General features: G+C 41.4%; 1 protein-coding gene and 1 long non-coding RNA gene across 2 annotated transcripts in view; one reads left to right on the top strand and one right to left on the bottom strand.

Annotated features, from left to right (window-relative positions):
* Positions 1–21,529, bottom strand: part of LOC308320529 — a 29,046-nt gene extending 7,517 nt beyond the window's left edge. Inside the window, exons 1-3 of the long non-coding RNA XR_013964541.1 lie at positions 21,390–21,529; positions 19,807–19,861; positions 13,497–13,690 (exon numbers count right to left, since the gene is read on the bottom strand). This is a non-coding gene — a long non-coding RNA (uncharacterized lncRNA). The remainder of the gene's footprint in view (positions 1–13,496; positions 13,691–19,806; positions 19,862–21,389) is intronic.
* nr2f6b (nuclear receptor subfamily 2, group F, member 6b) lies at positions 11,746–20,651 on the top strand. The gene is made up of 5 exons (XM_080771024.1): positions 11,746–13,696; positions 14,547–14,641; positions 16,701–17,038; positions 17,161–17,407; positions 17,779–20,651. Exons 1-5 carry the CDS (start codon positions 13,389–13,391, stop codon positions 18,051–18,053), a joined length of 1,263 nt encoding a protein of 420 aa, XP_080627150.1. The 5' UTR covers positions 11,746–13,388; the 3' UTR covers positions 18,054–20,651.
* Positions 21,530–21,859: the final 330 nt, after the last annotated feature.

Genomic DNA, 21,859 nt, shown 5'->3' with positions numbered 1-21,859 from the left:
AGAGAGTGAACGGATTTAGAGATGTGCGGGAGAGGCCTGTGCACATTTTTCAAGCCCAACTCTGTAAGTTAGCCTTTCCCATATCTCTGTGACAATACTCAAAGAAGGGGGATATGGCCTGGACAATATGCCTCATGCATGCATAAAACAGAAAGCATGTCCTCTTTGCACTTTCACAGTTTCCTACATCATGCTCTATCTTACTCTCTCATTGTTTTTCTTAATTATAATTAATCAAGCCATATACAGTGCTAATACCTCTCTATGCTTCCGTCCATTTCATGTCTCCACCTCACTTTCTTTACCCCAATTTGAATTTCCTCTCCTCCAGCCCCCGCACCACACCCCTCCAACCCAACTCCTGCCCCCCCGCCCTGACCTACGCTAGCCGGTCAGCTGCAGCTGTGACCAGTGGTCAAGAGGTTAAGGCAAAGGTTGAGTGCCACACCCACAGGGTCACAGCAGTGCCTGGCTGTTGTGCTAGTCAGTGAATGGAGGGTTCAAGAGGCCAGACTAGGTGATGAGCTCCTGACGCCCTGACTCTTGCCTGAGCTTGCCCTTTTCCAGAGAAGAGGTCATCGGAGTGGGCCCGCCCTATCGCACCCCCAACCCCCCAACTGCAGGTCACCATCGCCATTGTTGTAATAGCCGCCATTAGAGCAGATGATACAATTATCATTCCATTTTGCTCTCCCTCTTTCCCTCTCCCTCTCTTTATACCCTGTGTTTAGCCGTCCTGAGTTCATCAAAGGATTCTAGCGTAGAACACGACTGTTCTAACCTCTGGCTGACACTCTTTTCAAAGTGGCTGCGCTCAATACATAGGTGTCACATGGAAGAGAGAGAGTATGATGAAGTGGTCAAATGCTCATACAATGAAAACATGAAAGAAGGTCCGCACACTGTAGCGGTTTTCTATATACCTGCACCTGCACTATATAACTGCACCTGCTTCAAATGGTATGTGAATGTGCATGACTATGCAAATATTCATGCAGCCACATTAACGTTAAGGCCAGTACTGTATACCTTGTGTTTATGTGTTTCCTCTCCACTGTCAGGTCTTGTGACAGGGTGAGAAGCCATATAGAAGCCATATAGAAGCTTTAATGACATCTTTCTCAACATGAATATACTTCAACTATCACAACCTTGGTTTAACATGAATTCCACATGAACCTACGATCTGTTTGGACGTTTTACCGTTATCTGGATGTCGATAAACTAACTGCAGATACAGTTGTAATGGAATACGCATTGAAATGTATTTACTTTGTAAAGGTGTGCTAACACCCCAGACACAATTAGATAAGGACTTTAAATCGTCACTTTTTGAGAAGTACAAAGGACCTCTAATAATCTCATCTGTTGACATTTTAGTCTGCATGGCATTTGTGGACTATTGTTTTGTGGGGGTTGGAGCATGACTAGAGGATTTGATCAGAGCCTGGGAAAAAATACCCAAACCATTATTAGACAATGACAGGGGCTGTCAATCAGTGTGGAGGAGGAGCCGATCACACGCACGCACTCACGCACGCAGGCACGCGCACTTACATAATACTTAATAATAGATATAATAGATTAGATATCATATTATTTACTGTGTATGCGTGCGCACACGCACGCAGCCACGCACACACACACACTCTTATATAATACCTATAGATATTATAGATTAGATATCATATTGACTGTGTATGCACACACACACGCACAACCACATTTAAAGGACAACTTTAGTTTTTTTCAAACAAGGTTCACGTTTTAGGTTGTTATTGGAGAAAGTAAAAGATGAGCGTAGATTTTGTTTCATTTGCTGCTTTCTTTCGTTTTAGCGATTTTAGCTATTTTTGATAGGGGGGCATTCGAACATGAGGCTAAATATGATTTTTTTTGACAATTTAATAGCGATTTATTTTTTTATTATAATATTTACTATATTCCTACTAGACCCCATAAAATTGCATCTGGCCACAAAAGATCAGTGGATCTATTGAATGTCAAGGGGGAGGTGAGCCTTCAACACACAGTATGGCATCCCCCTAACCCCTATAGTACCCCCCTTCACATTCAGTAGATCCTGTGATCTTGTGTGGCCAGATGTAATTTCCTGAGGTCTAGTAGGACTATAGTAGCCTACATAATAATAAAGAAATCGTCGTAAAATTGTGTACAAAAATATGTATTTAGCCCCATGTTCGAATGCCCCCGCCCCCCTGTCAAAATCGTTAAAACGAAAAAAAGCAGCAAATGAAAAAAATAACTTTTACTTTGTCTAATAACAACCTAAAACATGAACCTTGGTTAAAGTTGTCCTTTAACATCTTTATTTGCGTTCACAAGTAATTCTTGAACACAAACAATAGTAAATGCACAAACTTGGGACACTCAACAAGTATTTCAAGATACACAGATGCGTGTACAGGAAGCATCGCCTCCTCCATATATGGAGACTGTCAATTATCACAGACACTGAACAGAATTTAGCCAATGTCTTAACTCTTGGCTTGGGCATTCCTGCAATCTGCAGGCCTCTTACAACTGATTCATTACAGAGGCTTCCTTCCAAATATGAACACGAGTGGTTTACATTTGGAACCAAGCTGTATAATAGCATTCTTAAGATATTGGTACTTAAGCACCATGAGGAATGCCTCTTCCAGACGCACGCATATATATATAATACTTGTAGATCATATTTACTATTTGCATACACACTATACCAGTGGTTCCCAAACATTTTAAGTGAAGACCCAAAAGAGAAATTAAACGTTTGGGGGACCCAAACTAGTGACAATAGTAGGTCTACAGATCGTAGATCTGCAGCTTGTAGATCAGCTATTTTCACTACTGTGTCTGTATGTCCTTTTCACATGATTAATTTACCTCTGACGAGCAGACAATGTACGCGTTTCGGCCTAGTGCAAAGATCATTTTTATAGCCATTGTGACAAAATTCCAAAAGAACAGATTGATATTTGGTCGTTAAATATTTTGAAATTGCAAATTTTGATGCACACACACACACACGCACACGCACACACACACACACACACACACACACACACACACACACACACACACACACACACACACACACACACACACACACACACACACACACACACACACATACACACACAGAGGGCAGTGACCCATGGGCTTTTGAGGTCAACTCATTTACTCATTTGAATACGTTCTCCCAGTGTAAGCTGTAAGAGGTCACTGGTCGCCATGCATTTCTCCCTCAGAGCCATTAGCTCACCCGTCACAACCACTCCACATCTCCTCTCATCCCTTGCTCTCACTATGACTCCCTATTCTCTCCTTGGTGTCTACTGGCAGCTTTCTGACTCCAGAAAGACTGACTGAGGCCTTATTTGGAGTCAGGCCAGAGAGGTCAGAACTGGATGCCACTGACGTAGGAAAGTGCATAAAAGAGCTTTGACCTTAATCGAACAGCCTATCTATCACATCCACTTTGTGCTTTCACCCACTTACTATAATTGAGTTTAACAGCCGGACTCCTCACGTCAACATTACTGCAATCAGACACTACTACATAGCTCACACCAATACTGTAATACACACATATCTATCTTTTATACTTTGTTGTGCGACCGCACCACTCGTCTCTCGTACCACTGAGTATAAATTGAGCTTCATTTGATTTGATATATATATATTTCTCTATAGAAATCTAGATTTGAACCATATGAACCCTGGTGTAACCCCGGTCAACAGGGTTTAAGTGGTTAACGGCACATTAAAACAACATCCTGGACACCACGGAAGTTCAAAGTTCTCCCATAATGAAGCTTAGATAATCCAGCTTACTTTGCTGTTAAATTACAGTCAGGCATTGGGTTCAGGTGTCTATTCTAGTGTGTGGCTCACAAGCCACAGATCATGTCAGCCTCCAGGGTAACAGAAACCTGGAGAGCAACTTAGTTAATGAGGTCACTTAGCTCCTCGACTTGTGAGCACTAGATTACAGCTAAGGTGTTTAGAGGGGAGAGATGGCAAGGGGAGTGGCTCAGTGGCAGTGGCCCTCTGTCCCTCTGTCTCCCTCTGTCTAATCCTGTTAGCTTCTAAGGTCTGCATTGAGCTGATTAAGTTAACTGCAGTGGCCATTGGGAACTCAATCGAATTGGTGTGGCAGCCAGAAGCTTTACGTTAATTCCATGTCTGAACATTGTAGACATTTTGGATGATTTAAGTAAAGATTTATGTATTCATGATGATGAGTGTGGTGGTGACAGGTGACCATTGAATGTCCCTGCTGGTAAAAAATTATACTAAGGTTTACTATACATAAACTGTTACTGAGAGCAAAGTTGGAATGGAACTTTTTGAGGGAATTAAAAAGCAAGTACGGTGGACCAATCGGGTCACACCACAATGTGTACTGTAAAGTGTCAAGTAATCTTACTAATATTAATTACATCAAGAACAATCAATAATATAAATAGGCTCAACTAATCAGTGCAGATGTATAAATTGCATGATCAGCCGAAGTCTCAGTGCAAAAAGCCATGACCATAATTCAACAAGTCAATATTAATAATCCTGACACATCTATTCCATACATTTTGTTGGAGGTTCATGAACATGAAATGTAGTTATGGTCTTGTTTGGTTTCCTAATGTGGGAGACCAGAGTTGGAATGCAGGTGGTTATTCTCACAAAGCCAAGTACAAATATCTTATCTTATCTTCTCTTCAAAGCAAGCACACAGAGGAAAAACAAAAACACCATAACTAAATAGCTCAATCAACTCCTCTACAAAAGGTTGATGGTTAATATATCTTGTACACGGCTGATTTGAATGACAACAATGCACACCAAATGGGAAGTTTCCCACCAACCTACAGCAGGTTCTGGGAAGGGGAACAGGGCAAATATTGATTGGACCCCATGTGTGGTTCTGGAGTCTCACCAGCAGATGTTAAAATTGTTTAGGCAGGTTCCTCTGCCGTTTATTTTGTATTGGTCTATTATTCAGCTAAGGTCAAAGGCTCAGGAACGTACACACACTCACGCATGAGCGTGCACACACACACACACACACACACACACACACACACACACACACACACACACACACACACACACACACACACACACACACACACACACACACACACACACACACACACACACACACACACACACACACACACACACACACACACACACACACACACACACACACACACACACACCATCCGTTTTGAACTCTAACAGATAAATTACCACTCGTTATTTTCCAGTGTGAGAAGGAGAGGGAGAGTGAGACCAGAAAGAAAGATGGAATGAAATTGACTTCTCCTCTGGCCTCCAGGTCAAAGGCCAATGGGGCTAATGAGGAAGGAGCACGGAGTCATGTGACTCATTGCTTGGTCACTCAGAGTTGCTCCGCAACACAGTTAAAGTTTAACCCCAGTGGTCAAATTCCTCCACACTCCTCAAGCTACAGGTCAACTTATGGGTAAGTTCAGCCCAATGTCCAATTTATCATCTGTTGACCTCAAACTGTCAGCTTTATACAGTAAAATAGAACATGCTTACAACAACCTTACAAATACAATTTGTAGCCAAATTAGCAGACGGTCTTATCCAGAGCGACTTAGAAGTGCAATATCAAAGTAAATTGCATGAACCCTTGTCAGACAAACAACAGGACACATCGTAGTACAGTAATCACTAAAAAAAGAAACAAGGACACCAGGTAAAGATGAAACTTATTATGAAACAACATGCTATAGTCTATAACGTTCTTAACATTAAACAAATCTAAATAACATGAGGGGAAAGTAAATATTTTAGATCTACATAGTATACCTGTAGCAGTGGTTCCCAACATATCTCAAGACCCAAAACAGAAGTTTGATGTTTCCCTATTTTCACTAAAAGGTTTGAATACTAAATTAATTTCTAATGATGAAAAAAAAATCTTTGTGTTTCTGCCATCAATCAGATGCTATATTAAGTTGAGATACTCAATTTGAATTTAGCACAAATAGATATAAATGTAGGTATGTGCCAAATTTGGCACAGTAGGCTATTAGGGTTATTACACCATTACACTATTTACACTATTACACTATTATACAAATTACACTATTACACGTATTTTACTATTACACTAGTACAAATATTTTACTATTACACTATTCCACCATTACAAAATTACAAAATTACACTTATTACACTATTCCACTATTAGTCTTATTACTATCTCTATTATTGTGATGGCATAAATCTAGTAGTCCGTGTTGCCTGATGGGTCAAATTAGTCCCAAACAGACATTTAATTGCCAGATATCTCAGACAAAAGTGAGGTCAAATGTAATCTACTTCAATATATCTGTAGTTATCGAGTTAGCTGAGTTAGCACAACTAATATCATGGGCAATAAGTCACACACTGGCAGCCTAGAGCCATGTGCGGTCATCCACTTCCTGCTTTTTCAAATGAATGTAATTTATTAATTTAATGTAATAGGCATTGACAGTCCTTTTCTACCTCGCCTATATTTGGCCATTAACTGGTATGTGCCAAATTTGACCCAGTCGTCCAAAAGGGGATATTATTGATGTATGTATTTTGAGGTGTAATCAGTATGATGTCAGAGGCACTTGCTTGTCAGGCAACAGGAAAGGTGCAATTCTGGGGAAATTGCATGGTTGGCTCAATGGCACAGACGCCTTTGGAAATATAGGCCCCTCCCACAAAATCTGTAGGTGGAAGAGTAAAAAGACGCAAATGGGCGTGGCCTATATGGGGAGATGTGTCATGACCCAATAGGAATCCAGGGAAAGAGACATTTGGCGACTTACAGTTCAAGACTTATAAGGCGAAATATAAGTGGGCTGTAATAGCGCCACCGTGAGGCCGACTGATGTAATTATTTATTACATACATTTAATATAATTGTACGGTTTCTGAGAGAAAAATACTTGAATGTGAGTTTTTCGCATTTTCCATTATAAGTTGAAGGGAATTTTTTATTCGCTAATACATTTAATTAAAGGTAGAGTAAGTGATTTCACTCAAAGGTTTCGTTTTTGGCTGTTGGACCCAAGCCTTCGTCCAATCAGGATAGAGAGTCAAAAACGAAACCTAAGGTTTTTTGACCCCCAGGGGTTAACTGGGGACAGGGAGGAACTCCTTATATGGTCAGCACACTCTATAGTAGAGAGGATTATCACAACAAAACAAAAAAATAAGTGATATTTGAATTAAGTGAAATCACTTACTCTACCTTTAACAACAGCGTAACATTTGTTAAACTGAAAAAAGGGCCTCATTAAGACCTCCATAATATAATGGTCAATGTCTGTTTGAAAATTCAAAATAATTTTGAATGTAAAAAGAGATATTTACTCACAGCCCACAAAAATGTGTCTGCGACACAGTACAAGCCGTTTGTAGTTAGACATGCATAGATAATCTATGCGAGTGGTGTGGTAGGGGTCGAGGTGGAGTCTGAAGAGGTGAACTTTCAGACAGTGCCGGAAAATGGGAGTGAGTCTGCAGTTCTCTGACTGGAAGGTGGAGCTTAATCGTCAGCTAGACAGAAGAGTCTAGGAAGTGTTTGGGAAGGTTCGGCCAGCCAGTGTGCGCCACTGTGCGGGAAGCCTTGACATTGGGAGGTTCACATTAACCACGTCAACCAGTTACTGGGGTCCCCAGGGCTCTATACTTGGTCCACACTCCTTTTTCCTTGGTGTACAATCGATACTGTATGCAATTGTTGTTTTGAGATTTTTTTAAATGTTCGTCCCCCAGGATTGGGACGATACGGTTCATTTGGTTAACATGAATTTAATGTATCTGTATAATACTTGTTAAAAAAAAAAGTTCAACCAATTAAATGTGTTTGTACTTTTCATTTGTTTAGTTCTAATGATTGGAAAAAGCTTCCCACAAATAGACAAATGTAGTCTACTACATAAGTTGCTCCTTCTCATGTATTATTGGCTATACAGCTGTGTGATTGTTGGAGGATATAACAAATGAGTGGAATTATGATATACCGGTAGTCAAATTAATGTCATGTACTAAATATCATGCTCCAGTAGCCTGCAACTGCTCCCTTCATATACGTGTAGCCTTTGTGTGGTGTGCAGCCTTCAAACAATAATTTGTTCAAATATTACTAGCAGGTCAACGTTGTACTTCCTCGTACTGATGTGTACTTCCTCAAACCTCGTACAACTTGACCAGGACCAAGAAACCTGTCTGACTGCATCTAAGTTATGCTACTGAAACCGGTCAATTCTTTGCATTCTGGATTTGTGTGCTTGTACATTAGGTACGTAGACTTGTATATCAAGTATATGATGTATATTGCCAATTCAGTGTACTATAGTGATTACAACTGTGATACAACTATGGATTATTTAGATTATTCTATCTATTGCTGTTTTCGATTAATAAAAAAAAACCCTATTTTATACTTCGTCATACAACAGTGTCATGCACAAATATGGCCAAAATAAAGATTGATTATTAAGCAATTTGTTTATTAAATGATTGATTATCGACTTTAAAAACAATAATCAAATAAATTAGGTTTAGTTGGATTAACTGTTGCACCCCTACAGTGTACAGCTCCTCTGCAACACCCTGATGCCTGTGGGCTTCTGGCTGTGTTGAGAATGCACAGACCCCACCACACAGTAGACTTCACGCTGAGAGCAGCTGCATTCCTGACCTGCAGTTCAAAGAGCTAAGAACACACACACTGACATAGACGCAGGCGCTCACACACACACTATCACATACTCACACACACGCAGTCACGCATGCCCGCCCGCCCGTACACACACACACACACACCACGCATGCCCACCCGTACACACACACACACACACACACACACACACACACACACACTTATATAGACACACTCAAACAGATGTACATGCATGCACAAGTTGTGCCGTGAACATGTTCTCTCACACATGGATAACATTTGTCCCCAACACACACACTCTTCACTCTGTAACACACACACACACACACACACACACACACACACACACACACACACACACACACACACACACACACACACACACACACACACACACACACACACACACACACACACACACACACACACACACACACACACACACACACAAATCTGAAAGGTTATCAGCTCAACCTCTTGGAAGCAAGGTGGTCTAATAAAGTACTTAATTCATACAGTACTACTAGATAAAAAAGTAATTGACTCATACATACTGTATGCACTCAGGTTTATCCACGCTATTGTAATTCCTTCTCCAAAGTTTCTTTTGTATTACCGGTAGTTCATAAGATATTTAGTTTGCTTGATTAGAATTCCTAAAATAAAATTAAAAACTCTCCCTCTACTGTGAACTATATATAAAACAACCAATTAATTTGCAAGTACAAAGTACATTTCCAGTATCCCTCTGTGAGGCTTTAGGCCATGCTATTTTTTGATCCGTTTTCATCTTTCCACAGAGCTGTGCTTAAGACCACATGGAATAAGTTTCTCTGCAATGACATCAGTCAAAGGACAAAACCTAACTTCTTCATTCTTAGCAACACTTGAACCAAACAAACTGGTCGGTAGTTATGTATGTGTGTGAGATATTTTGCACCAAACTGTCCAAACATTCCAAATTAACCACATATAGGAAAAATAGGAATAAAAAGAAACCTTTCTGACACTGGCTGAATGAGCTTTCATCATACTGTACTCCTGAAAAGATACTGTACAATGTAAGGAGAAAGCATGCTACTTTTTAAAAGATATGGGGTAGGTTCTTTGAGGTTCTACCTTCAATATCTCCTCTGGGTTGATTTAGTTTTAGTTTTATTTATATATATTTTTTTTTTATCCGAGTTGATGTTGTCAAGTGGTGTTGTGTACAATACAGAGTAATGAGAGCTGTGTAGTTTACCTTTCTGGGGTTTGGGGGGGGGGGTTGCTGTATTTTGTCTTCTTTTTTGTTTGAAAGAAACCTCTCTGTGAAAATAGCAGATCTACCAGCTTACAACACATCATGGCACAACACGTTGACTTGTAGATCATCTACTTTCTGCAGAGCGATTTGGTGTAGAGGGAAAAAGGAGGGGACAAATGACAGACCCCTGGGGGGACTCGGTCAATGAAGTATAGGGTATCAGTGGTTAAATTGTAGCTCCAGGTAGTATTAGTTTCCTCCAGTAGAATTAGAGTCGTGTCCTTGGTGGCCAGAATATCAATGTGAGCTGATGAAAAGAGAAGTAACTCAGACCTGCTGAGCAGTGCCCAAAACCTTTGAACTTCCAACACTTCAGCAGTATATCATAGAAGCAGATCTTCACATTTCAACTCAGTGACTGACAGTGCTGTCATTTTGGAAGAGAAGCATTATTCCACATCCCCCAACCTTTGTTAATACACATCACTGGGGTCTAAAGGAAAGGACTAATTCAGCTTACAGCAGCTTAGTTTGGCCCCTGATAACCTCTTAACAAAACAAAAGGGCTATCCATGCACACTGGGACTCGTGGTGACAGATGTAGGTTAAAGTTACCTTATGTTCACGGCTAAGAGGCTAAAAGTTCTTAGCTCAATCTCATAATTAGATAAGATAATTTGGCATTTCCAATAGATTTCTTTTTATACCAAACACTCTTTTTCTAAACCCCCATAAAGTCCAAAACATGCCACACAAAGGGAATAGAGTGGATGAGCATGCATAAAGTTAGTGGCAATTAAAGTGAGTGGCAAAGTGAGTTTAACGTCGTTTAATGCAATCAGATAGGACTTTTATGTTTGGATGTATGGGTATGTACGCATATCCTCTATATAGCATGTGACAAATACACACATTTTCTGTAAAGAGAAAGGTGTTTGAAACATGCAGAATGTGACAAAAGCACAGAACTTCCTCTATGAGATGTGTGAGTTTTAAGCTGTTCCTTGAATACGGCTGTCGGCTGCCCACACCAAGCACTATGCCTCTAACTACAACTACCGTATAAGTGATGAATGAGAGTTGTATTTACAGTGCTTATGCACTGTAAATAGTTCAGACCTTCGTAAGATAATGATGTTGTTGATATATAAAAATCAGTCGCAGTCACTGCCGCTTTACACAGAGCCAACTCGATTAGAGAGGAAGAAAGGTGGCTGTATATTACAACCCTGACGCTATCTTCATGCAGCCTTGTGTGATGTGTCTGTGGTAGGTGTTAAAAAGGAGGTCACGGAGGATCATATAACCTTTTGACAAGTTGCTCAACAACAACAGGCTCTGCCTGTTATTATTGGGTCAACAAAGTCAGAGGAAGGCCGTTGGATTAGAGTGGAAAATGAGACAGGAACAGAGAGAGAGAAAGAACCCTGCCATGCGCTCGATGTGTCGGCCTGAGGCCTCCTCTTTGTCTTAATGGCAGTGTTGGGGTTAACTCCCCTGTGCTCCCATGCTGGCCTGAGGTCAGAGCTTACAGAGGGAACAAGCAGCCAGTGAGGCAGCAAGACATGCATTCTTTCTTTCTCTGTGTGTGTGTGTGTGTGTGTGTGTGTGTGTGTGTGTGTGTGTGTGTGTGTGTGTGCATGTTGTGCGTGTGTGTGCGCGTGTGTGTGGGAGTAGCTGCAGCCCACTCTGTGCTCTTTGACTCCACTGGCCTTATAAGGCAGCCAGTGCCATGGCAACCAGAGGGTTTGAATAGCAGTGTCAAATCCCTGAGCTCACAGACACACGCTGTCTCTAGGCTAAAGGAGGGAGGGAATGAGGAAGAGAGAGAGAGAGAGAGAGAGAGAGAGAGAAGAGCAGAAGAGGCTATCTGGGCTGCCCCACACAGCAACGGCTGGATTTCACCAAGGTCTGTGACCATGTTTTTCCTGTGCTTGTTTGCCTAATTTATTCCTGCAGGGGCCAGGAGGAAGGCGGAAAAGGGACGGGCAGCAGCGTAAAGACTGCAATAGTACACTCTGACTCGCTTCCAGGGAATGCAGAGGCTTGGGCCTCTGGTCGTTACTGCTGGATGGACAAGCGCTGACAAAACAAGAAAAGGAGAGAGAGGTTGGGAGAGACAGTGTTTGTAAAATTTGCAGAGGAGTCACAACGTAGGGCAGAGAGAACTGTGAGACAGTTTCTCAGCTCTTTTGTTGTGTGTTTGTGTGAGTGCGCGTGTGTGTGCTCGTGTGTGTGTGTGGGTGCTAATGACCTTTGAGCCACTGAAGCCACAAAGCTCTGAGAGTTGGAGGAACTACAACAAGACATAATTTCACAACGAGCAACGGAACAAGAGGACTTGCTTGACGAACTTTGATCCTGCAATAGTTACTGAGATACTTTTTTACAATTTTTTTCACCGTGCTTTTTTACACTTTAAAACCAAGCCTGGAAACAACATAAACAAACTTTCTGGATCTTTTATTTTTCAGTGTCTTACAAGGTGCTGAGAGGTGTTGCTGAACCAAAGCCATTCAGAGTATAACGGTGTACGCTGTGAGGGAGAGCATGCGTTATATTAATTTCAGAATACCAAAGAGAAAAGCAGATTTTTTTTTGCCCAAAATCTTTTGTAAACAGCGTGCGCTCATAACCTCTGTTCCTGTAACAGCCTCAGCAAGTCAAGAGTAAGTCTGGACTAGAATTGCCCTGTCAGATCAGCAGATAACATTTCTACACAGCAGGAACAGGTTGGACTAGTTTATAAGTTGGGTAAGAGGGCAGGGCAGTTTAACCCTGCCTGAAGGAGAGTAGCTTTCCCCCCTCCTGCTTGCCCTTTTGGGAGAAAGTAGTGTGCTGAGAGAGAGAGTGAACAGGCGTTCAAGACATTTTTCTCGTTTTCACAAGGGGCTCCGTTTTACTCCTGTTCACTGCGCTTATTGGTAGATGGTGTTTTTCTTCCTTGGGAGAGACAAAGTGAGTGCAAGAGCGAAAGAGAGAGAGAGAAAGAGAGACACAGTGCGAGTGTAATTTATTGTTTCCTGTGAAAGGGCATGCTGCGCCCTTTTCTCCTGCCTGAACTCTGAACCGCTCGTTGTGTCTGAAGTTTTTCTCTCAGACCTAAGGAGCCATTGACTGAAGGTCACAGCAGAAAACACAGGGGTGGAAATAGAAGAGAAGAGAGCAAAAGGCTGAAGAAGAGAGCAGTTGTCGAGAAGGACCTGCAGGTCATCACAAGTTTCACAACCAAGGGGAGAGAGGTCAACACAGCTTCTGGAACTTTTTTTCTTTTATAATCACGCGTGTATTGTTTTTCATCTTCATTTGATTTTCAGTCTGGAAACATTCCATTCTGGTATGATATGAAAAAAATGAACTTTTTTTATACGTTGTGTTGAAGAACAGTGTTGTAGGGCACTTCAAAGGGAGGGGTGGACATAAGAGCGTCCGTGTATGTATGTTTCACTCACTCGGCCGTGTGTCTCAGATAATATGGCCATGGTGAGCGGGGGCTGGGGTAACCCCAACGGGGACACTAATGGACTTGGGGACAAGGCTTACCTGAGGAGGGACGAGGAGGAGGGCTCTCCCCAGGCCGGAAGCAGCGACGTGGACGTAGGGGATGATGACAAGGCCTGTGTGGTGGACTGTGTGGTGTGTGGGGACAAGTCCAGTGGCAAGCACTACGGCGTGTTCACCTGTGAAGGCTGCAAGAGCTTTTTCAAGCGGAGCATCAGACGAAACCTCAATTACTCCTGCAGGTAAAGAAGATTCAACCAGGACATTAATGATAATGTTCATTGTTATTTTGTTTGTACAGTATAATGTCTCATGGTTAGGCTTTCAGGTTTCAAGTCGACAAATCTTTTTTCAAATTGCACGTGATTCACAATGTCACACAAACAAATTTTATTTTGAATCCACTGTATTATCCAAAATATACATTGTTAGTGTTTCATGATTCACGAGGGTGCCGTCACTCCTCAATGGCCTCATTTCAACCTTGGGTCTGTTTCAGTAACAACTAACAACCTCATAAACGACAAACAGAAAGACCTGAAGGTCTTTAGTGCAGTGAGGATGCTTTACCTTGGAAGGTCAAATTCAGATTCAATCTGAATTCCTAATTCATTTCTTGACAGATTGAACAAAATGTTACAACTGTATATTATCTTTTCTGGCGTACACAACCAACCTAAATGCCATTTTCTTTTCAAAGTAGTGTGGTTAACTCCAAGTGGAATGTTTCATTTACGGTTGTCAGTTGTGTGGCTGAAAAGGCCCCCTCTAATATTATTAGCCAACCTCCTCTTCTGGAGAAGTCAACAAGGGTGTGTGGGAGCTGATGATTTACAAAGGTCATGGCTGTGATAGTTTTTCAAGCACACCAGCTCACACAGTTCAATCATCATAGGGGTCACCGACAGAGAGGGGGAGATGGGGGGGATTTAGCAAAGCAATGTTTTCTTTCATTATAGGACACTTTTACATTTAAAGCACATTCAATGTTATGTAACAGTACTCTTTTTAATGCCTTTAAATGAAATCGAATTAATGCTTCTCGTAGGCAATATCTCAAGCTTTTGAATTTTATTTGCTTTCCTCATGCAGATCAAACCGAGAATGTCAAATAGACCAGCATCACCGCAACCAATGCCAATACTGCCGTCTGAAGAAATGCTTCCGCGTTGGCATGCGCAAAGAAGGTATCAAGCTATCATACTGTAGCTTTATTGGCTATGCAGGGTCAGACAGGGTCAGCCAAAATGAGTAGGATGAGGTGACAAATGCAGTGTTCTACTAGTATCTGTGCTTCATCCCAGAAGCTCTGTGTATGCTACATACCACACACACACACACACACACACACACACACACACACACAGTACACGTTGATTCAGTCCAAATGTGCTTATTCTGATAGAAACAGACCTGACATTTCCCAATGATCAAACCAAAATATTTATACTGTTGACGAAAGCATTTACGGTGTCTTTATCATTCTCTGTGCTCCATCTGTTCCTGTGTCTTCGTCCTCTCATAGACATGCATAGGCTTGGATTATTTTCAAAACATCAGAAGATTTAGTTTTTCACAACTCCGCTCACAACAGCGTCGCAGCCTGAAAGGTTTGAGAACCACTGCTGCCCTACATCACAGCATTTCCCCCATAGTTGAACAGTGAACCACCACGAAAAAAGACTGGCAAAAGTAATCAGCAGCTGCTAGCCTGTCGGCCCTGCCAGCACACGGTTTCGGACAAGAACCTTCCCTTCGGTGCATCCCTAAAATATGGAGATACAAGGTTTCTGTCTGACAGCAACGATAAAAGTTGGGAGCCCCCGAGCTTCTAATCCAGATATTTCAGACATTGGGTCTTATCTTGGCATAGTCCTTAACCCATTTAGACCTGAGGACAATTCTACAAATTCTAAATCCTGACAGTTGAAAAACCTATGTTTCTATATGTCAGTGGTTCTCAAACATTTTCATGTCAAGGTCCCCCAGAATTATATGTATTTGGCCGCTGACCCCCATGTCAAAATATGTAGTTCCAGGGACACGCCAGAAGATTTAAGTTAAAAAACGTTTGCTGTGAAAGAATATATATTCAAAGATCTGTGCCACATTTTCGTGATTTTTCAAAAATAGCAGATTTAAAAGCTCATAGCTTGTAGATCTGCAATTTTTCATAGTGTAACATAATGCTGAAAACACCAAAAGGGGTTCCCGCCCAAAATGGTTAATGACCGAAGAGAATCAGATGATTGCTATGGCGTGACATATGTCACCCCATAGCGATGATTTGATTGGCTGAAGAAAATTGAAGATAAAAGTGAGGGCAGAAAAGTGAAGACGATTGGCCGGAATGACATTTGTGATGATATGATTGGCTGAGCACAGAATGTGATGTATGATGATGTATGAGCGCCCCTCACTTTACATGTGTGATATTTTTTTAAGTTATACATGTTTTAATGTAGGCTATACTGCTTGGCCTCAACAGCTAGAATGATCTATTTTCAAGCTCTGGGCCTGTGCCAAGAAAACTTGCATTTTCCTAATTTCCTTACACATTCTTTGGAAGGTTGGCTTCCTTGAACTGTGACATAGGGCTACTAGCGGCTAGTATGTCGTAGTAATTAGCCTATTAATAGCCTAATCATTGGGAGCAAATTATTTCCAAAATAAATTATATAGGCTAACACAAATGTAGCGTTTGTTGTTTATCCATTACCCTGTCTTTAAGGCTGCAGATTGAGTCTTTAACATATGCAACACACTGAACACAGAAGTCCTTGTACTGTAGGTGATGTGAAGTAGCACTAGCAGTGCTGCAAGTGTTACCACCTTGATTCAAACCCAGGTCTCATATGGTAAACCAAATATTTACCATTAAACCAAAGGGGAAACTCCCATTGGCAAAGAGATATTAGGCCTCTGGGCAAAAGGCAGGGCTAATTACTCTTATCCTACTTTGATCTCCTTCCATTGGGAAACCTGATCCAGATTGTAACCCCCAGGTCTACCACATAGGAAACAAAACATACATGCCTTCGGCCTGGTGGACAATAATCTAGTATAATGCTCAGTCAAAGGGATATCATTCCTGGACAATATTTGGCTTCTGGGCTATAGGCAAGGCTTCTCTGCTAGAAGCATTGAAAGGGTGGGCTGTCTACAATTGTCATTACCGGTATATCTCTATATATATATACAGTATATTTATATTGTTATATCTCTTCTCTTCTAATTAATCTACAGCTGTACAGCGTGGGCGCATCCCTCCATCTCACTCAGGTATCAGTCCCACCTCCCTGGTAGGTGGTGGGGGTGGTGTTGGAGGGCCAGTGCATATTGGGGGTGACTATTTTAATGGCCAGCCGGTTTCAGAGCTCATCTCCCAGCTGCTCCGTGCTGAGCCCTACCCCAGCAGCCGATATGGAGCCCCATATGGCCAGGGACAGATGCAAGGCTCCTCCAGTGGTGGCTCGGTCATGGGCATCGACAACATCTGCGAGCTGGCAGCTCGGCTCCTCTTCAGCACAATCGAGTGGGCAAGGAATATCCCCTACTTCCCCGAACTGCCTGTGTCAGAGCAGGTCAGTCAATACAAGCAGTGGTTTGTCAACCTCATGCAGTATATTTTACATTTTGCGTGCTAGTAAGGCATCAAAGGACAAGCTCTGTAATCACATTGCTCCAAACCTGGCCCTGTCCACAGGTGGCACTGCTACGGCTGAGCTGGAGTGAACTGTTCATCCTCAACGCAGCACAGTCTGCCCTGCCGCTCCACATGGCTCCATTGCTGGCGGCGGCTGGCTTCCATTCCTCGCCCATGTCTGCAGAGCGTGTGGTATCCTTCATGGACCAGATCAGGGTGTTCCAGGATCAGGTGGACAAACTCTCCAGGCTGCAGGTGGACTCGGCAGAGTACAGCTGCCTCAAAGCCATCGCACTCTTTTCACCTGGTGAGTTTGACAAACTGAATCTACACCTTCTCACCTGGTTAATTACACCAAGACAGCTAATTTATAAGCCCTATGGCCTAGACATGTAGTGCTGCTGTAAATGAAGCCATTGCAAACTCACAGCTAAAAGGAAAACGTCTTAAGCAGAATTGGCATATATGCTCCGTGGAGTGCATATCTCTGCCAGGCCAGATGGCCTACCCAAGGCTGTATAATTATGGGTTGCATGAGCTCAGCTGTCCAGGAAGGGATTGAAGCTGCAGGAGGAAATAATAGGTATAGTATTGTGGCATACCAATCTGAGGGTTCATGAAATTAAATAGTTTAAAATGCGTCGCTTAACATGTCATATGTTCTCCTTCTTTTCACAGACGCATGTGGTCTGACTGATCCAGCCCATGTGGAGTCTCTCCAGGAGAAGGCACAGGTGGCTCTGACGGAGTACGAGAGGTTGCAGTACCCCAACCAGCCTCAGCGATTTGGCCGTCTGTTATTGCGCCTCCCAGCCCTGCGGGCTGTGCCAGCCAACCTCATCTCCCAGCTCTTCTTCATGCGGCTGGTGGGCAAAACACCCATCGAGACGCTGATCCGAGACATGCAGCTATCAGGGAGCTCTATCAGCTGGCCCTATGTGCCGGGACAGTAGATTGAGATGGAATTAGATCAGACAGGGAGGACCTACAGCTCGCGACAATTAGATTAAAATAAAACTAATTAAAAGCATGAATGCAAAGAAAAGGAGGGCAATTTTTTGTAATGGTACTCTTGTGAGCATAGGAGGACAATTATTTTCTGACGTTGTTCAATGTTGAGGTTCCTGAGGAAATTCAGTTTTAATAGGTGAAGGGCCCACGTGTCTCATTTAATTTTTCCCCTGGTGAACGAAATGTAACCAAACGAGGAAAGGAGTGAAACCAAATGATGATGCCATGTCTTTGAAGCATGTTTGCAGCACTTCTCCTTTTTGTCTGACCTACATCTGATCTCTCTGTCTCATGTTGGGCTTTGAAATACAGACTCTTAACATGAGCCCATGTGCCTATACTACCTCTTCCCATATCACCTTTTATGTGTGATTCAGTTTGAGTTCAGGCTCTGTGTGTACTCTCTGCTTAAATAAATGAACCTGATGTTGCTGATAATGGCAGTGCTAACCCCAATAGCCCACAGTAACATCTCCAGAACAGTTTGGTTGTCACAACTGTGGATTTTAGCTGGACTGACTTACCACTGATATAACTTTCAAAGTCAACCCGTGTATCATTGTGCAGACATACATGGAGATGCGAATCATGTTGCACTTATGCTAAACGTCATGGACATTCTATATTATACTGTGTATAATATACTATACAGTTCTGGATGCTAGCTATTACTGTGCAAATAAATAGGCAGAGGGGAAGTGGAGGTGATTGTATAATACATGACCTCTAACACACATCCTGGTTCCTCAGACAGTCACACCCCTGTCTTATATTATTACCTCATGTTTTATATATTGGAGACAAAGATTGTATAAGTATTCATGTGTTTAGTAGTAGAAGTTTCTTGTGAAAGGGATCAAGACATCACCGAACTCAACAGCCATATATTTTACCAGAACTTGGCAGAAATACATGGTTTAATAATGAAATGGTTAAAAAAATAATAGTAGTACACTTGAGTGCTGCGTAATTTAACACCAAAAGGCTGGGACATCATTCACAGAGCAGCACAAACAAAGCAAAAATAAGTTGTTATTCAGTAAATATTCGTTTTCTTATCTGTTAACTAAAAATGTCTTTTGTCTATGTGAGGGAGAGTTTTTTTTTGCGCTCACCTCTGTGGTCCCTTAAAAAAGTAAACTAATGGATGTGGGCTATTTTGGCAATTATTATGATTATGCAAGGTACTAAACGCTTTGACATTATGGTTATTCTGTTTGCTGGTGGTACTGTGATAAAAGGTTACGAGTGCTATTGCCATGGACTCTTGCCAAATTACTTGAAAGTGTAAGAGTGTGTGGAGCTGAAAATATATATGGTTTAAAAAAACTTTTATTTTCCCTGTCATGATATTCTGTTATGAAAACCACTGACCACATTGTACGTAAAAAGGTTCATATAGCCTTGAATCAGGCACCTTTTTTGCTGGAATGAATATGCGGTTTAAATTTGAGTTGATATAGCAAACATTTGCATGAATGAATAATATTTCAACATGTGAAAACGATTAGTTTTGCTAACTGATTGATATTTCTCAAGAGGAAATTTAGTAACAACTGTGTCACATTAGCATTTTATGTCTATCTTTACCCAATAGTCCTTTTGCAAGATTGCTTAAGAGCAACTACCCTGACTTTGGTGTTTCCCAATCACAGCCACAAAAAAAAGAGAAAAGGTTAAAGCCATTTTACTCACAGGAGCAGTGAATGCCAGCTTGCATCGTGTTTGTATGGGTCAGCATCGCCTAAGACTGTAGACAAGAACAAGCGGTTTGGATTAAGGCATTAAGCCTAACTTATAATCGTATAATAGCTGATGTACGAACTCAAATGTGATGCTTGCCTTGTAGATGTGATATTTTCTTTTAGCAAGCTACTGTACACTGCCATACTATGGTAGCATACATGAATTAAGCATACTAGCCTGGTAAACCATCCCAGTCACATTAATTCACATTTTCATGCTGAAGACACATGGAAGTGTGAATTCACGCAACTGGGATGGTTATGCCAGAAATACATGGTTTAATAACGAAATAGTTAAAAGATAGTATTGCGTAAGTACCTGAGTGCTGCAAGAGAACACCTAAAGGTTGGGACATCATTCACAGAGCAGCAGAAACTTCCAAAAAGAAAAGTATGCAAGTGTCCCTCCCCTTTCCCCCAAACATTTGTTTCATAATATTATTCAGTAATAATTAGTTTTCTTTAAAAAGCAAACTATAAATGGATGTGGGCTATTTTAGCAATTATGATTATACAAGGAAGGAACTAAATGCTTTTACATTATGGTTATTCTGTTTTGTTGGTAGGCCTACTGTGATAAAAGGTTACGTGTGCTATTGCCATGGACTCTTGCCAAAAGTGTAAGAGTGTGTGGAGCTGAAAATATATGAGTTAAAAAAAAACATTTATGTATGTCATGACATTGTGTTATGGAATCCACTGACCCCTACGTAAAAAAAGGTTCATGGCTATAATTGAATCAGGCACCTTTATCTAGTGATTTAACTGTTTTACATTTGAAAGAATCATTTTTCTATCACCATGTCAAACAAAAATGTAGAAAGGAATAAAAGTATAAACACATTTCCATGGTTGGTGTGAATATGCATGCTTTTGAATTGATATAGGCTAGCACACATTTGCATGAATTAATTGGTATGTCAACATGTGAAAACAGTGCCAACAGATTGATAATTGTCAAGGGGAAATTAACAACTGTGTCTACCGTCTACCTATACACATTTGACATTAGCATTTTATGTTTTCTTTACCCAATAGAGGGTATGCGTGTGACATCATCATCATACCCAGAAGTTATGCAGGAACGCCTACTGAGTGGCAAAAAACTACTTTCTGGCCTCGACAGCTCATACATCCAAACAGAAAAGTCCTATTTGATTCCATTAAATGACTTTAAACAACAAAAAATTAACTTTGTCACACATGTATTGCCACTCGATCTGCCATTCACTTTATGCATGCGCTCTATATAGTCCTTTTGCAAGCTCATGTTTAAGCAACTATGACTTTGGTGTTAATTCCCATCCCTAAACAACCAAAGACAGCCAAAGTAAAACATGTTTTAAGGTCATTTTAACAGGAGCAGTGCTAGTGAATGTTAGCTTGCATCTGTTTGTATGGGTCAGCAATGCAGCATTAGCCTAAGATTTAGACTCTCCTATGTATTTATCAGAATCGATAAATACATCTACGAGTGTCTACTCTAAAACTTAGGCTGTAGACAAGACTAATTGTGTTTAACTTCAAACTCACCAACATTGCAGCTGTACGAAAAGCTTAAATTATCCCAAGTGTTTGTTTCATAAAAATGTAGACATGTTATGATCTAAATTCTGTGCAGGTGATGAAGTGTTTGGAGTTTGGAAGTCCTCGTTGAAGATCACTCAACTGCCCATGCGCAGGCTACCACCTGTTTTTAATTTGCACATAATGCAGGGCTTCCTAACTCTGACACTGAGGAAGAATTTCTTGACAGGAAGAAGCTCATAACACCTACGGTGGATCTTTATTGAAATAATAAACTTGATAATTCAAGCTTTCCATACAGCTGCAATGTTGGTGAGCTTGACGCAGTTTAATACAATTAGATAGGACTTTTCTGTTTGGATGAATGGGCTGTCAATGGGAAGTTGCACCAAGCACCTTGTTGCAAATTGCTGGCCCATTTCAGTCCTATGACTCTCCCTACTGGACACAAATTGTAAATGCAGACAGTAATTTTA

Source organism: Protomyctophum bolini (genome assembly GCF_963924005.1).
Source record: "Protomyctophum bolini genome assembly, chromosome: 8".
NCBI classification, from domain to species: domain Eukaryota; kingdom Metazoa; phylum Chordata; class Actinopteri; order Myctophiformes; family Myctophidae; genus Protomyctophum; species Protomyctophum bolini.
The sequence above is the reverse complement of the archived record's forward strand: the minus strand, read 5'-3'. Positions and strand labels throughout refer to the sequence as shown.

Excerpts from the sequence above, each read along its gene's own strand:
- nr2f6b (XM_080771024.1), top strand. The coding sequence starts at position 13,389 with ATGTATGTTTCACTCACTCGGCCGTGTGTCTCAGATAATATGGCCATG. Across the intron at positions 14,642-16,700 it reads CGTTGGCATGCGCAAAGAAG|CTGTACAGCGTGGGCGCATC; the intron begins GTATCAAGCTAT and ends ATTAATCTACAG. Across the intron at positions 17,039-17,160 it reads AACTGCCTGTGTCAGAGCAG|GTGGCACTGCTACGGCTGAG; the intron begins GTCAGTCAATAC and ends CCCTGTCCACAG.